The 18,205-nt window shown below is 39.6% G+C and overlaps 1 protein-coding gene across 1 annotated transcript in view; it reads right to left on the bottom strand.

Annotated features, from left to right (window-relative positions):
* The window catches only part of SUZ12 (SUZ12 polycomb repressive complex 2 subunit), a 40,654-nt gene extending 23,614 nt beyond the window's left edge, over positions 1-17,040 (bottom strand). The window contains exons 1-4 of the mRNA XM_080378084.1: positions 9,697-17,040; positions 6,814-6,860; positions 6,664-6,728; positions 1,821-1,889 (exon numbers count right to left, since the gene is read on the bottom strand). Of these exons, the coding sequence (XP_080234210.1) occupies positions 1,821-1,889; positions 6,664-6,728; positions 6,814-6,860; positions 9,697-10,012 (497 nt within the window). The 5' untranslated portion in view covers positions 10,013-17,040. The remainder of the gene's footprint in view (positions 1-1,820; positions 1,890-6,663; positions 6,729-6,813; positions 6,861-9,696) is intronic.
* Between the last annotated feature and the right edge of the window lie 1,165 nt (positions 17,041-18,205).

The following is an 18,205-nucleotide window of genomic DNA, read 5'->3' as shown; positions in this document are numbered from 1 at the left end:
GCTTTGTATTTCATGATCTATTCGGTATATTAAATAGAAGAGTTTTGGCAAATAATCTATAATTTTTCTACCGAAAAAGAACACAAAGCCAAACTTCAGGACTAAACTAGATCCCTGACAGAACTGTATGGATTAGAAAAATAAAATATTCAGAAAGTCTTACAATGCATTGGTTAATTTCCATCATACATACTTTCACAAAAAGCTTAGGTGTTTAATTCGTACAGAAAGAAAGTAATATGGGAAAAATAGATTATGGTCATCATCTATCACAAACACATTGTATGCCACACCACTTCCTGGTGATTAAGCTTTTCATACCATTTTATTTCATCACTAGGAAACACATCTAGAAACAACACAGCAGGCACATTTGCTATGCCTTCTTTTGCCATCATTACAAAGGTAGGCTAATGAATGCAAATGAACTGAAATGCATCACTCCCAAGTTTCACATCTCTGCTGAACTTTGACTTTTGCCAAATACAATATGGCAAATTCAGCAAGAGTTCAGTACTTTTTTCTGAAGCACAGAAGTAAGACCTGATAAAATACAGAAACATAAAATCATTAAGGTTGGAAAAGACTGTCAAGATTGAGTCCAACGAATATTATACCATTGAAAATGTACATGAATGGCAGCTTCTCTGGTACCTTGATTTGTATGTGATTGAAGCCTAACTAATCACCAATATTTAAATACAAGTTCTGGGAGAAAAAAAAGTCTCCTTAGATACGTACATTTGAAAGACCACAAAATGCAATACTGAGTTTTATCCAACATTTAAGTGTGTTATATAAAGTAAACTCTTGTACAGAAAAAAATTAACAAGACAAAACCAATAGGTACACCAGTATAAAGGTAGTTACTATTTCACAATTAGAATTCACAGAACAAGCTGTCCCTCAAATGACAGTTCCATATGGAATTAAGATTTGAAATTATCTGTTTGTTAAAGAGGGAACACTATTATTCAAATAGAACTATGCAAAGGTTCAACATGAGATATATGTGAAGTCTAACCACAAGAAAAATTTCAGACTAAGCAATATTTCTCACAAGAAAATCTGAAGGGAAAATTGAAAGTTTTACTGCCTTTAATAGAAACATTTTATAACTAATTATCCTATTACGGCTTGAGATAGGCAAGATCTTTTAAATATTGTTACGTTTCAGGGGGTTTTGTTTTGTTGTTGTAGGGTTTTTTTAAACCTAACTATGAACATAAGGTTAAACGTAACAAGTATACAACCATATAAACCCCAAATAGTGTAACTTCATGGTAGTTTTCCCAAATTGCCCCCCTCCCTTTTTTTTTTTTTTCCTCTAATTCCAACACACAGAGATTTGTTACTGACACAACTGACAATCTTAAAAAAAACTTAAGACAAATTTGACACTTCTATACACATTTTAAGAAACAGCAAAACAAATATTGAAAGTTTATCTTATATTGCTTTCTTCATGTTTTTAAGTGACCAGCACACAAACACACATTTTAAGATTTTGAAAGCAACATTTCAAACAGCAAATACCTTCTTTCTAATAATTACTCTTTATCACTTTCATTTTATCAGTCAAAAAGACTCACAGGCTGCCCAGGGAGGTGGTGGAATCACCACCCCTGGAGGTATTAAAAAAATGCATAGATGCAGTGCTTAGTGACATGGTTTAGTGGTAGAATTGGCATCCTGGGTTAACGGTTGGACTCCATGATCTCAAAGGCCCTTTCCAACTTAAATGATTCTATGACTTTTGATTTAGCACATGCACGTGCTCATTTGTACAGACACACACAAATACGTATGAAGGACAATACCTGTGAGATTCTTGTTCTCCCTTCATTTTCTCTACTTTTGATAACATATCATCTACTTTGAATGTTTTCCTGTGAAGAAAAAGCAGACAGATCAGTTTCACAGAGCCCCTACTCCCATAACATATAACAAGAAAATTTATTCAGCCTGAACTTTGACTTGAGTTTCAATCTAAAACGGTCTCTCTATATGATTTTAGCCTTCTGTTCAAAAAGCACCCTTTTCATACCTTTTTAGGCTTAGTAGCACATCCATGTTGTAGGTATATACAACTGCAATACAGCTTCTCAAGCAGTATCAAAATAATACAAAGAATTAAAAACATCTTTCAGAAGTAATCCTACTGCTCGTAAGTGTCATGTAACAGCACCATACTCCAACCTTGCAATGAACACGTCTAACCACATTTCAGCTTTGGTCAATGAAAATCTTCCCACTTTAGTAACACTTATACCTACTAGGAATTTACATGTCAGCTCTTCAGTTGTTACTATTTTAATCTTGAATATAATAATGAAAAACACTTTAAACCTTAGCTGACAGAACAGTTAAAACCTCAATTATAACCCCCCCCCACCTTCTTTCTCCACAAATTTATATTAAATGGACATAACACAAGGAACAGCAAATTCTGAAGCTACTTCTGGAGCACTCACAGGAAATGGGGGGGGGGGGGGCAACAACCAATGACAAGTGTCACAGAGAATAATCGCTTCAAATCATTTTTCTCCGTACTTCTGACATCAGTCTGTTCATGCTCATATGTTCAGCCTGTTCTACCATACGTGCAATTTAATGTTCATTGCTAAATAAAGTTCACTCATGAACAGACGTTATTTGAGTTCCCAAAATAGTCTTTCAGTTTTTCTTTAAAGGAAAAGTTAATGCCTGGACCTAGGTGCCAACAAAATTGCACTAGACAAGAGTGACAACGCAAGAGCTGTGGAGGCATCCTTCCTTTACATTTATGCCGTAGAGAAATGAAGTAATAATAAAACAAGCTGTTGCCAAATACTGGATTTCTTGGGGCCAGGGGGGAACACACGATGATGATGTGCTCTGGGGAAGCGGGAAGCGTCACCTACAGAAATATTCTGACTCAAGAAACACTTATGTCATACATTGTACACATTCAGCATGTAATGCATCTGAATGATATAGTTACAAATCACACGGTCACCGAATAGTAACACTGGACAAGAAACACTAAGCAGGGCTGCAGTCAGATAACAAGGAGAAAAATAATTATGGTCTATGTGGTGATCACCGATTCAAAGCTCTACTCAGCCTAAAGTTCACACAGATGACAGATTCAAGAACTGATCCACCTACACCAAAACATGGATTAACATGAACTTTGTGGCAAGTTTCAGACTCGAAGGTAAAAAAATCTCTGCCCGCACTCTGCCCAAGCTCATCAGTATCGCAAAGCAGCACACTTCTCTTTAGTAGGCTTTCTTCAGACTAAAGAATTGCTTCAAACAGCTCTAGAGCAAAGTTATGTCATCCTTGGAATATAAGCCAGAAGGCAGCTAGGAGACAAACATGTTTCAGGAATGGAGGAAAGTTTAACAATCTTTCATAAAATATACTAATAACTGACACAGCTTGCATTTAATGTTTCTGAGCATTATTGACCCAAGAAAGAACAAGGACACAACCTTTCCTAATCTGAAATTCACATTAGTCAAAACAAGAGTCCCCCTAAAAAAAAAGTTTGAGAAAAACTTTGAAAAAAAAGTAACCAAACCCCTCATTAAATCACTACTGTTCCCTTTGAAGTTAACTTGTAAGAAACATAAAAAACAGAGAAATGCCTTTCAACTGAATTACTATTTTTATGTTACCATGTTCCCATGCATAACAGACAAAATTTTTGGTAATGACCATCCCTATCACCCAGGATTTTCAAGACAGCATTTACTTGTGCTGCAAGTATGCGCATCTTGCGCATTCCTTTCTCCACCCACTCTTCCTCCAGTGAAGCACAGTAATAATTAACAAAGCATTAAAAGTCACATCACAACATGCCAATAAATAAAAAAATTATTCCTTTATCCACATACTGTATGGGAAGCAACTTCTATTAACAGTTAAAACTTCATTTCCAATGCAGTCGTTTGGTCTAATAAAGTAGTATAACACCTGAAAACAGACCCACAGGTGGAAAGCCCATTTTAATTCTCTATCAGTTAACACTTAACCAAAGCACATTGCCTCTCTAATAATAAGCAACTTCAGTACTTTTTTAGCCCAAGCTGACACACGCCCATTAACTTATTTCCTATCAACATGTCTCTGCACTCTAAGCGTTCTCGTCTTTTATAAACACCTTCACAGCATTAAACACATGGATCAATATCAACAGATAATTTCTTGTAAAAATGCAGTTTTACTTCCCTACCTCCAAGTGACAAATTTGTCTGGCATTTTTCTCAGACTACCGTAGAGCTAGAGATAAAAGATGTGGAGCTATAATTACAGTTTCGATAGGCGAGTTCTATAAAGTTTGGAGATAAGTTCTTTATATTTCACATGATACCGTTTACTGAAATGGCAATCAAAACAACAATTAGCAATTTTAAAATGGCAGAATTAAGACGTTTTAGGGGAATAAATAAATATACATGTATAGTTATGGTCCACATAAGCAAGCTCATCATGATGCAGTTCCAAAAGACGCTTTTTTGCAAAGAGAACTCTACTAACACTTGCACTATACTGAAGCCAGTTACATATTTTTTTTTCCTAATATAAGCCTCAAGATGACGTTCTACTCTAGTTTGGGTATTTTTCCTCTTTTAAACCCCCTTTTTCACTAGAATAACAGGCTCACACACCTTATTCTATTGTATGAAGAATGGCAATTAAGGTCTTGTTCGTATTTGAAAGTGTTTACAAGCCCAGATGAGCAAACAACTGTCCTGCTAATCTACCCTGTAAATTCAGTTGACTGTTTTGCCACTACATCTGAATAGTCCAAACTACCTTTAAATTCCAGCTTTTGTGGTTTTAACTAGGCTGAAAGAGAAGGACCACTGCACTGACAGAGCATGGAAAGGTGGGAGGGTGTAACCCAGGAGAGAACACCTTCAAAATTATTTTCTGTTTTTCCTCCCCCTCAACTATGGTAGCTCACTTCTGTTGCATTGTTGTGTTTTTACAAAGAAAACATATGAAATGTTTTACTTAAATCTTCCTAAACGTATTTTGCCAGAATGATTTCAGGAAGTCAGTACTAGCGAGTGAAACGATTATTAATCTGTCTGTTATTAGAACACCACCTCACTAAAACCACAGTTCTAAAACAAAGTGTTAAGGGAACTAGTAAAAATCAGTAGGTAGGTTTCAAAAAGAAAATAAGCATTACTTGCGCAGCTGAATCTGAACTGCAATTTGGAACAGTGGACAGCACAATGTACATGCAAAGTACCATTTCTTGTTTCCCAGCAACTACAGCAGATATCCAAAGAAACAGATACAGGTAAAAGAACATACGCAATTCAATCAGCTATAAGTTAATGTAAGCAAGAACTTCCTGCTGCACACTTCTAGTTTAAAAACAAACAAAGAAAAAAAACCAACACAAAACACCCTGAACATTATTTCTTAAAATTTGGGCCTGCCTTATTTTGTAATAAGCAAACAATTCTCTTTGGTAACTTTTGTAAGAAAAAGCAAGCTGCAACTTCAAGGTTTTTTTAAAGAAAGAAATAAAATCTGATCATTACCCAAGTACCTGAAGTTGTATGCTACAGGTTCAATTTTCAAAACAAGTTATATTGTAGCACTAAAACTAACAGCAAGAACATTAAACAACATCCAAGAATGCCAAATACAGCTTCTTTAATTTAAATAAAAACATACAAATTCTACTGCTCAACAGATCATTGAAATATGACCTTCCTTAGATGCAAATAGTTTAAATTAGAATTGTCTGCATAATCAGATTTTATTGCTATTCCTTAAACGTTCACAATTAAATATTCCAGTCCCACAGCAACTGTTTCCAAGCTATAAGAACTTTAGTGTTAAAATGTTTTAAAATAAGTGTTCAGGCTACTAAAAAATCCCAAGTGTTACAACCAGTTTTCAGTGAGGGGGAAATAACTGAAAGGACTTTGCAATTCTGCTAATAATGTACACAGCACTTTTCACGCCGCAGTATATATATTTATTAACGTCTATTGAGATGCAGCTGTAGCACCTCACATGATAGGAATGTCTACTTTGCAATGTCAAAACCGAAGCCCATTTCTCAGATGTATCCAGTTCAAAGCAACCTTTTAAACACATTGCTGGATTTTTTGTAAAGTGCTATGAACTGACCTTCATTTTTCACTTTTAAAATAATTACAGAAATAATTACTGGATACTTCCAAGACTAATTGACAAAGCCAACAGTTTTGTGTTTGTTTTGTGGTTTTTTTTTTTTTTAAAGAAGTGGTTAGGTTACAGTTTAAAATAAAACATTTGATATAATTATGATCAAGCATCATTGATTACCAGAGCTCAGACCTTGACAGTTTGGTTTTTTTTTTAAGAAGTTCTCCCCCAAAACAGAAAACTAACAAGGAACAATTAGTTAGCATTTTGCAGACTATCCACATTCAAGCACTCCCAGTATCAACAGAAGTCACAAGCATGAAGTCACACACACCCTTAACATTGCTGAGTTCTTTGGTTTCAGAAATCAACTGTAAAGCGATGTATACATTTTTTAAGTTATTAAAAAAGAAAAGGTAATGTTTTACACACCACATGAAAAGAAGTCACCCTTCACTATTTTCTGGATTTCTGCTACTTGCTTAACATTTTAGGAATACCATTCAAAACCAATTTTACCTTTTGATATTTGTTCGGGAGTTTCTGTGGGACATGTAAGTGAGAGTTCTGTGCAAAAATATTGGCTGCAAGAAAAAAAAAAAAGGTTATGCTCAAATTAAAGTTTCCTACAAGACTGAAGTAAAGGAGTGATAAAGACCAATTACTCACCGCTATTAGATTCCGGGTACGTAGAAATCTGTATATCTGTGTTGGTTCTAAGAAAAAGAAACACATGTTATCCAACTTGTTATACCCCCTGAAATACAGCCTTATAATGATAAAAGACGTTTAATATAGCATGTTGATTTTATTTCGCTAAACAAGTTTACACATCATTTAAGTGAAGCATCACTATGTCCAAAGAACTCCAAGTAAACAAGTCAAAGGTTACTCCACCTACTGTATAACACAAAGCAACTTCTTGTTTAAGCTACCATAAATCAGTAGTCACAACTCAACTATGACTGCTCCTGCTTTCCACAAAATACATTTCTTACTGGCTTTATATCATAAAAGGGCAGAAAAAGGTACCTCAACACATTATAACCTACTGTTGAATCGGTAAAGTTTCCTTCACGAAGTTAACAAACATAACCAATATAATACCAAAACTGTATATATTAAGTTTACATAGTCAAGACAATTTTGTCTCTGATTCAGTTTCATCCTTCTGGAAAATACCAAGGTCACTTCTACAAGGTATCAAAACAAGAACAGGGACTGTCAGTTGACTATGACACATTACAGACCACGCTAAGCTAGGAAATCAATTCCCCAAACCTTTCACACTCATAGGATCAGGAAATTGTTGAACCTGGTAAAGCAACTACAGTTTCAAAGCACAAACAAGGGAGGATAATACAGCCATGCCAACACGAAAGGGTAGCAGCATCATTTGAAATAGGTGCAATAACTGAAGTTGAAAAGATCAAGACTTGCCTACAGAAAAGAGGACCTTAAGTTCGGTTTTAACCAATTCAGTGAAATCAAGACAAAAAAAGGTTTTTGTCCGGATCAGGCTGTATCTAACAAGACCTCCAACCTAAACTGAAATACACCCTTTTTAACTGAAATAAAAGCCAGCCTCATTAGGTAATGTCAACAAGAAACGTAGAAATGACTGCATACAACACATTAGTGGAGAAAAAGAGAATGGAGAATGCCTTGATGCCTATGCTAAGGCTGCTAACACTGCCTCCACTTCCCACATAAAGAAAACAAACAACTATATTTTAAAGAAATATAAAACTTTATTTTCATATGACTGCAAAACATTTTTTGCAAATAGCTGGAAACCTTATTGTGATTTATGGAATTCCATGATTAAAGTGAAAGACGACAGCATTTTATGTCCTTTATCCCTTTTTAAAGATAGGATGCAGCCTTATTTCTACACTTACAATTACAAGACCCCAAAGAATCTATTATTAGAGAAGAAAATCTTAAAATTATCCCAGTATTTCCTTTTAGAAGTCTGATAAAAACCAGTAAAATTCTCCTTAGTGCAAATTATCATAATAAAATCTCTACTTTTCAAATCAAGATAAAAGACAGGAAAGAAAGGAACTAAGAAACATGCAGTTTGCTAGAGACTGAAAATACAGAATAGTCACCACTTTTAAAGAAATACCCCAGGTTTTTTTAGTGGTCAAAAGAGCATGACACAATTATAATCTAGAGAGGTTTGAAAACATTAAATTAGATTCAGAAGGATGCAATTTAATTCAAAGACAGCACACTGCTGCACCGACTTTAGTTTTCCCAAGCAGCAAAATTCTGAAACACGCATTTCAACCTGCAGACAGACATACGTTTCACAAGTTCGTATTACCTAGCAAAAGCTTAAAATAAATATTTTATCTTTTTCTAGCATATGACCTTGAAAAGGGACGAAAACATTCGGGAAGAACATGATTCAATACATACTACATGTATTCAGATTTTCTAATCCACTATTTACTTACTGCAGTCTTCCCACGATATAAAGTTGACACACTATGACACATTTATACTGTAAGTTACTCCTGATCACTACCTGCCCTGCTCTGTGCTTCCCTTGTCTGACAGAGGCGTGGGCAAGAGAATTTTTTCCCCCCTTTTCAGACACCGACACGGTGCAAACCTCTTAAAACTCGTTCGGCACTTGACCTATCTGCAATACAGTATGTATTGAACACTGAGCTTTGTTAACAAGGCTAAGGTTCAAAGGACCCCACATTATTAAGGGTCTGAGTCACCATCAAAAGCTCCAACGCTTTCTCACCGTCACTGTCTATAGCAAGGGAGTGTGAGCTGTGACAGCACCAACACCAGAACAGGATCGTACATTCAGTAGGGCATTAAAAATTTCCTTCAGATCCTAGCAATTGAACAGAAATCTTTTACTGTAAGTTTACTGTTACACTGTGCTTCTGAATCAGACCTCCATAAACAACTTTCTGGTGCATCCAAGGGGCTTTTCCTCCTATCTGGAGCCGCCACAGGGTGATCAGTAGGTCGCAAAGGTCAATTTCCAATACGAAATCTCAACTAAGGGACAATTATTGCCAGACAAAGAGCCAAGTACAGTGAAGTCTTCATCACATCCTGCCCCCGAAAGGGGCTCGAATGGCAGCCGCCAGGGAGGGAAGCGCCTCCTGGCTCCCGGCTCCCCCGCGGGCTGCTAGAGGAGGGCAGGGAACCGGCCGCCCCGAAAGCCCGACGGGAACTGCGACTGAGACACCAAGTTCACGGGCTGGGCGCAGCCGCACGCCCCCGCCCTGCAGGCAGCGGGCCCCGGCCCCGGCAGCCGCTCGCCGCCCTGCCCGCACACCGGCCCCCGGACCTCGCTTCCGCCCCAGGCCCGCCGGGCCCCCGCCTCCCCGGCCGAGCCCCCTACCGGCCCCGCGCCCCCGCTCCGGTCCCAGCTCCCTCCCTCCCCCGACCGTGTTTACCCCCGGAAGCCCCTACTCTCCACAGCCCTCCCCTCCTCCTCCTCCCGCCCTTTCTGCGGCGGCCCCGGCCGGTCCCGCCGGCTCGGGCCCCTACTTCCTCCCCCGGCCCGGTACTCACTCTCGAAGGCCTGAAGAAAGAGCTCGTGGTCGGCCTGGATCTGCTCCATCTTCGGCTTCTTCACGGGGGGCAGCGCCGCCGCCGCCGCCGCCGCCGCCGAGGAGGCCGAGGAGCCGCCCGAGTAACTGCTTCCTCCGCCGCCGCCGCCGCCCGCGGCACCACCGGATTTACCGCCGGGAGCCGCCGCCGCAGCGGAGCCCCCGAACCCCCCGCCGCCGCCGCCTCCGCCGCCTCCGCCGCCGCCTCCTCCTCCGGCGGCGCCGCCAGCGGAGCCCGAGCTGGGCCCCGCACCTCCACCGTGCTTCTGAGGAGCCATGGGCCTGGCCCCCGAGAGGGCCCCGGCAGGACGGAGACCGAGCGGGGAGGGAGGGGGCGGCTGGGGCGGGTGGGGTGAGGAGGGGGGAGGGGAAGCGCCGAGCTCCAACTCCTCTAAGTCTCCTCCGCTCCGCTCTCCTCGGCGCTACGACCAGCCGAACCCGACGACCACGACGCGCCCGCCTCCCCCACTCGCCCATTGGCTCCGAAGATGGCGCCGCACCGCCGCATTGGCCGGCGCGGGGCCCGCCCCCGCGTGACGCACGGATGGTTCTGGAAGAGTTTGGTTGGTCGGTGCGCTTCGCCGCTTGGCGCTTCTCCCCTCCCCCTCCTTTGAACTGAATTCGCGGGAAACGCCGCTCGCTCTCCGGCGCGGGGCATGCTGGGTAGAGCGGGCCGTCTCCGCCTGCCGCCCGGAGTTGTCCCTCGCCTCCCCGCTCCCGGCTCCTGCCCTGGCCCCGCGGCTCTGCCCGCCCCCGCCGGGCTTTCCGTTCGTGCCCTAGCCGGACTGTCCGTGCCCCTGCCCGTGGCTGCGCCCCTTTCCGAGCGCCATGTCCCGCTGCATCCGCGGCCGTACAGGTGCCCCTCTCGCCTGAGGGGAGCTGCCCCTTGCGGACGGCGTCCCCGAGGGAGCGCTCGGCTGCCCTCAGGAGCTGCGGCACCGTCGTTGAAAGAGCCAAGTTATTCGAAATAGAGGCTTGGGTGTAAGTCGGTATCCGTTTTTGGTAAAAATGGTTACGCTGGGTCAGACGTGAGGTGCTGCTGGTATCCCGTAGTTTTAACTTTAGTTAACCGTGAGGTTTCCTCAGAGGACAGCACAAGAAATGGCCCATAGGTGCAGTAAAACGTTTCTGGTTTTATTCCCACCTTTCATTGCTTAGTGAGAACCCGTGCAGTCCATGGGGTAATAAAAGTTGTGCTGCTGTGGCTACCTTCGGAGCCCTGACCGCTGGCCCTGGACGCTGAGCCACGCGTTTGGGTCGGGCCTGCAGGGCAGAAGCCTGGCTGCCTCACCTGTGTGAGAAAATGTGATAGAGTCCAACTGTGCAATGGGAAAATTCAGCAATGGCTTTATTTAATTAAGTCCTTATCAGTGGTGCGGCAAGCTTGATATGTAAAAGGCTTTGACAGCCATCGCGTTCTATTTGCTTTCTTTTGCGAAACTTTTCGAGAGTACAAGGTAGGGGAAAAATGGTTTGTGTATGAAAACACAGCCTTGAATTTTCAAACCAGATACAACTCCAATGCTGGCACTATACTATCTTGGTTTATTTTCTAATTCTAGTGTTAAGGAAAATGAACTGAATGATAATATTTAAGAGGAAAACCATATGTTAAAAGTCAGGTGTGCTGTAAATGTGCCTTACATTATCAACAGAGAGGGATTCTAATGTGATGTCTCAATTGTCTGTTATTAACCTTACTATGTTTTAAGAAAATGTACGTATATACACAAGTCTTCATCAGCCACTATTTCCTCCCCCATCTGATTTTTTTTTTTACAGTTCCTCAATACTTATTTAATATCTGAAACTTTCTTTTTATTTTTCAGTGTCCTCCCCTCTTTTTCTCTTTTCTGTCTTTCATGTTTGTTTTGGAAAGATCTTTTCCTCCCTTGTGCTTTTTTTTTTTTTGTTACTCGTTTTCCTTACATTTTTGTCAGGCATTAATGTTTTACACGCAGTCTTTTCTGTCATTTGCTTAAACCTTAATTTTATTACATTTTTAGAAATTAATCTTTGTACCATTTAACCTACATTCTGTTTTTCTTCCCTTTTAACAAAAAGTGCTATTTCTAAAATACTGTTAAACATTTTAGAGCCTGCTTCTCCTAATTGTCTCTGCTTAGTATTCCGGTTTCTTGATCTTCTATTTCCTACTAAATTTCTCTACAGCCACTTCTTGTTGCTGAATATGCTTTTACTTACTAGCAGCAGCAGTGCATAATGCACTGTACATTTTTGCAGACCCTATGTGTAGCTTCTTTGCTCTTAATGCGAGGGGACTTCTGGTGAGCCTTCTGATGCATTGGGTATTTGCCAGTCTTCTGAACTCACAGGCTTGATATCAACAGTACACCAAATTAAAAAAAATCCAGGGTTGATCTTCGGGCCAGTGATACCCAGTGCCAAGTGACAAAAGGTAACAAATATTGCAGTATGTGTGAGAAAGGCTCCTATTTTGTCCTTGGAAGTTGTTTATTGCCTAAAAGCTATTCCTGTTTCCTCCCTACTGTTTACAAGCCTCTGCTGCTTCTGGTGGCTCATCCTTCTAAATTTCAAAACCAGGAGGAGGAGCCAGAGGGCAACTTTCCAAGCAGGAGTAAGAAAGATAATTAGGCAATTAATCTCTGGCATTGGAGTCGGATCTGCTTGTGAACAGCAGAACTAAGGATGAGACTCTAGCCTTGAATGGGACAGGACATCACAGCGCAAAATGAGTACATACAGAGAGCCCTCTGGAAACTGTCAAACACTAGAGCTTCGATAGCTTGAGCCCATTTTCCTTAGTTAATAGACTGACCCTTCATTTTTAAAGTTGTTTAGATCTGCTGCTGCTCTGGGCTGTTCATATGTACTTAAAGAGCATAGAGTATGGTTGATACGTTCAACTGAAAGAGCCTCAACAACTCTGAAATGTCATATTTGGGGCTTCATAGTATGGATGGCTAGAAAGAGTGCAGGGCATAAAATAGCAAGTAACTTACTTTGCAGAGTTAGAAGCAAGAAAATACATATTCCTTTTTAGAAAGTGGAAATCATTATGGTTTCTTCAGAAGAAATGAGCTGTGGCATAAGACTGTTATGTCCTTGACCTGCCTGATAATATAGACCCCTATAGATTTTACAATGCACTTGTTAAAAAAAACATAATTTTAATCTTTTTTCTTGCTTATGTATACATCAGGTAACACAAAGAAGTTGACTGTATTTAGCAAATGACAGGATAGCTACAAGCCAGTAAAAATATGTTTTCTAATAAAGTAGTAGAAAAAAAAAAAGCAGTGAAATATATTGTACCTTACTGAAATTGATATTAACTCATAAAATTAAAAAAAGTAAAGGATTATGACAACTAGTGTATTTTTTTGCTATAGTTGCTATAGGTATAGAAAATATCCTACAATAATGCAAAAAAGGACAGTTTAATTAGTTTAATATGATAAATGGCAGAAACAATCATTTGCAAACCAGGGTTGTTATTGGAACAAACCCGTGGTAGTAAAAGCAGAAGTAGCTGGCAGAGGTGCTTTTATGATATAACAGATTTTATGTCTTGAGATGGCCAATCCATTCTTGTTTTCATGTACTGTTAATGGGATTTGCATTTTATATCCAAAAGATGGTTTGTCTTCTGCAGATTGACAGCATATGCTACTTCTTAATCCCTTTTTCCTAAGGCTTTTTGCTGCCTGTACCTACCCAGCATTCCTGTCATCTTGAAAGGCTAAACTGCAGCAATTTTTACCTTTTCAGATATGTATGAGTAAGTGCACACATATTTTATAGTACTTTATGACTTTTTTCTTCATTTCATAGTAACATGCTTTTCTTCGTTGTCTGTAGTACCCCTATAGCTATCCTACTTAACTTTCCAGCTTCCAGTCCTCCAGATTACTACACCTCAGCACAGGAATATTTACAAAATAAATCCTTACTGTATCTCAGCACAGGAATATTTACAAAGTAAATCCTTTTCTAAAGGGGAAATAAATATCTCTGTACTTGGGAGCTTAGTCTAAATGAAAGTTCTGTCAGTATAATTATACTCTTTTGCTCACATCTTTAAACATGGGTCTGTCTATATTGTCAATAACTACCTAAGTACTACTACAGATCTAGCTTATCTTCTGAGAACTTATTTTTAAATATAACTGGAACAAAAGAGTAGTGCTTACTAGATGGGGATAAACTTTTGGTCAATCCTTTTTAAAAATTGCTTACAGATTCAGGCCATCATGAAACCCAGCGTCAGTATTTATTAGGGAGCACTCTTACATCACATTGGTAAGGAACTGAAGTTTGCTATTGAGGGTGTTGCTGAGGAGAACAAATCCACATTAAGTGTCTCCGGGTAGCTCCATTTTGTTATTTTGGCCTCGAGCCAGTGACCACATTCAGTGGAATCCAAGGGCATCCAGCATGGAGGAGACCTTACACACTCCACTTCTGTGGTTACATCCAAACTTTACTACTTTCTGTTTTCATGCTTCCAGGTTCTCCTTCCCACTCTGTCCAGCCCACCAAACCCAGGTGTTCCACAGTTTCTCACCCAGAGAAGGAGAATGCATAAATGCAGTAGAACTGAGACTTCATGCATAGATGGAAGATATGGGTCCCACAGCTGCACCACTGTACTCCAAATACAGATCCATTTCAGTGGCATCCCTTTCTTTCACTTAAACGAACAAACCTCACTAGATGCTGAATTAATTCCAACTGCAGTATTTACTAAACCATTTTTCAGAATAAAGACATCTTTATTTCAACATTAATTTAATGTTGATCAGCAGTAACAGGCCATGGAAATTATTAGATAAGCTACTCTTCCCTACCTGCTTGGAAAGCAAAAGTCAACTCCCACTTGGTGTTTTCCCAGTCTGTAGTCAACAGAGGCTACGCAGTATTGCAACTGGAGAAAGGGAGCAGCTACAGCTGTCTGGGTAACAGTGTGAGAGTGCGTAGGTGGAGTACTGGGTATATTTAGGATGGCAGGATCATATTTGCTGTTTGGGTGGCAGCTCTGTTTCGCTTCGGTTTTCTGCACATTAATGTCTAGTGCTGCCCTGTTTTTATAAGCAGGGAACTAAGAAAAGGGAAAATAAACTTTACTTGTAAGGGAATAACTGTAGTGAAGCGAGGCAAAGGGATGAGCTAAGATCTTACACAGCAGTCTAAGTGTTCTGACGTATAGCTATGAATGTGGTATGTGCGGAAGATTGACAGAGCAGCCACTTGTGATTCTCATTCATGTGTTTTTGGCTGAGGACTGCTTTTGTACAGAGCTGTTCAAATGTATTGCAGGAGCACAGTACTCCAGGAACTTGGCCCTCGGGGAATCTTAATGCACCCATAATGCACAGCTTTCAGTGAGCAGGTTGCTTATGTGTCTTGAGTTATTGTAGAGAGTGAAAAGTGAATGCACAGTATGTTTTGCACCATTGAGTCACCTATCTGCTGCATTCACATGGTGTGATAACTATTTGTCATTATTGCTTAAAGTGTGTGCTCAGGAGTTGTTTGTTGGGAGTTCTCTTAGTGATGTTTTAATGTCTCTTTCATGACTCTTTACAGTGAAAATTATTTCCTGATTTTCAGTTAATGTTTTATTTTTGATTGGTAGCTTTATAGCAGTAGTGTTTGTCTTTACTGTTCAGATAGTAGACTAAAAATACCAGAATTGTTTCAAAAGCATTATGAAAAGCCTAGGCCCAACATATTAATTTGCTCTAGAAAGGCAGGACATCAATTTAAGTGTAAGCTCAGAAATGTACCAACAGTAAAAACATTAATTACAGAAAAATAAATCTCCTACAATGAACTAAACCAAAAATGTTTATAGGGTAAAAGCAGTAAATTCAGGATAACATCCACTTAGTTTTAAAGACAGTCTAAAATAAGATCTGTATTCATATAAGTTTGGATCAAAATCAGAAGGAAGTGTCTGCTGAAAGAAAACAAGGTAATGTTATTCACCTGTGTTAAAACCTGAATAAATTCCATGTATCACTGAAGACTCCATACGTAGGAAAAGGACTCATGGAGTCTCTGTGTAGAAGGACTGTTGTTGCTCAGTTTCGCTCACACAGCACTCAGAATAGACCTTTATCTGGCTTACTTGTTGGTCTGTGCCCTTCATTTTGAATGTCTTCATCAAATTTATAAGTGTTCAAAAAATGGAAGGTGCTTGAGGTGAGGTGTATAAAAGTTCACGTCCCTTTTGACCTCAGAAACTGTGGATCTTTGTTGTGAACCCCCTTTTTAAACTTGAGCTTCAGAAAAGAGAATTGTAGACTTTTAATATTTTAATCCAGAATTGTTTGCCTTTTTAACAGAAAATCTGTAGATCTCCTGTATATGATAAAGTCTTAAAGGCATGGTTTAGTGGTGGACTTGGCAGTCCTGGGTTAACGGTTGAACTTGATCTTAAAGGTCTTTTCCAACCTAAATGATTCTATGGTTCCAAGTCACAAAAAACACCTACGCTGGATTATGTTTAATGTATGATTCCAAACAAAATACACAGAAAAAAAAAAATACCAGATTTTGAAGTTTGAATGCTTAATACATGGAAATGGAACAGGACTCATGCTAGTTCGTACTGTAATTTCGGAGATCCAGCATGTGTAGTACTTGCTGCAGAACTATCAAAAAATAATTCTAAATGAACTTTCAGGAATTGTGTTCTCTGGAGTCATGGAAACTGTGAAAGATACAGCAACTGAAAAACTTTTGATGGAAACTTAATTATTAAACTGAGAAATACAGAGGAGAAACTGATGGAAGATGGGAGAATTAAGTCAGTTACAGGTGAAAGTAGAAGTTTCTCACCAAAAAGTCTGATGACAGGGCAAGAATGAAAGCTTCAGTCAATCAAAAGGAAAAATATAGGAGGATCAAAGAATATGCCAATAGATAGTAAAATGAAACCTCAGATTAATTAGTTAACAAATTAATTTCAGCTTTAAGTAAGAGGTAAGTTTTAACAGGACCAATTCTTTTTTTTTTGTGGCTAAACCAAGTACAGCTTAATAAGATGAGAATTTTGAATTTTGTCATCAGCAACTACTTAAATGATAAGATCAGGGCAGAAACTATTTCCCCAATGTTTTCCACTTAACACAGGTATACAGAATTCACACACGAGAGTTTACCTAAGTGTTTCAAATGAAAGTTAACATGTTGTCTGTGGTTTTATGTGCTAGATGTTGCTTCAGAAGGCTTTTACAAGGGTTTATCTTGTTTTCAGAATGCTGCTTGGGATACATAATTCTGCACACTACAATCTGAATTATCTATACTCTTGAAGTAGTTTTACTGGTTGTTGCCGTTACCATGTTAAACGCATCTCCACAGAAGGATGTGAGAAACACAGCGGGAGGCAAATTGTGACCAATACTAATCCCACTTTTTGGAAGGAGAAATAAATGTATATGTGGCATAATTTGTGGTCTTTCCAGCTTAATTGATGCTGGTACTGACATCTTTGTGTTTAAAAGATATAAGGCTTTGCTCTGAGCAAGTTTTATCTTTACCTTCCTTGTTACTTACGCTAGTAACCTAAGGTCACCCAATCTAGGTCACCTAAGGACGTGCCACAATTTCATCTACTCTTTAAACCCAGGCAGGTTAGTGAGGTGCATCAAGATTAGCATGAGACTGCTCTCCAGAGCTCTGGCAACAATCATGAGTGCAAATGTATGTGTAAGGAATAATTAAATTAAAGGTAATTAAGCAATACATTTCATGGTGTTGACAATTTGGGAGTATGTAGGAGGAGATGACTGATGTAGTTTTAAATTGTTGAAATGTGACTGGCATTCCATTGGATTATGAATTGGCAACTAGAATATGATGACTGACTAGTTATAACTGCCCTGCTGCATTTAGACAGACTGTCAACTACTTACAGCCAAATGACAAAACCAAATTAAAAGGCACACTTGTAGCCACTACTGTACAAGCCCCTGGAGACTCTGAATAAACAGATGGATCTTGTATTGAGTACCAGATGTGAACAGGCAAGGAAACAATTCCAGAGGCGTCATTCCCCTTCACTGAAAATTTCCTGTGTATGGATGTTCAGATCTGGGGGCAACTGAGATGAAACAGAAAGCCTCAAAATGAGTAGGAGGAAAAATCTGATTCATAAAAATTGAAGTTCAGAGCTAATGCAGAGAAGAAAGTAAAGGTCTTGCCTTTTTTAAGAGACTATATGTAAGAGTAAATTGTCACATAATAGTTCTGTTAAGGCATTGAATGAAAATACTATTTTGGGGGTTTCTTTTTACCAATGATTGATATGAATAAGAGATAAGTGAGTCAATGAAATTCTGGAAAGCATTCAGATCTAATGCTGCAGGGTAAGGGCTGCCAAGCTGTAAGAGTAAAGCAATGCATTGGCAAAGACAAGCATTTGTCTATCAGAATGGAAAAAATAATATTTGTGTAGGATGGGTACATGTACCAGTATT

This window comes from Falco punctatus (genome assembly GCF_963210335.1).
Source record: "Falco punctatus genome assembly, chromosome: 1".
In the NCBI taxonomy this organism is placed as follows: Eukaryota; Metazoa; Chordata; class Aves; order Falconiformes; family Falconidae; genus Falco; species Falco punctatus.
The sequence above is the reverse complement of the archived record's forward strand: the minus strand, read 5'-3'. Positions and strand labels throughout refer to the sequence as shown.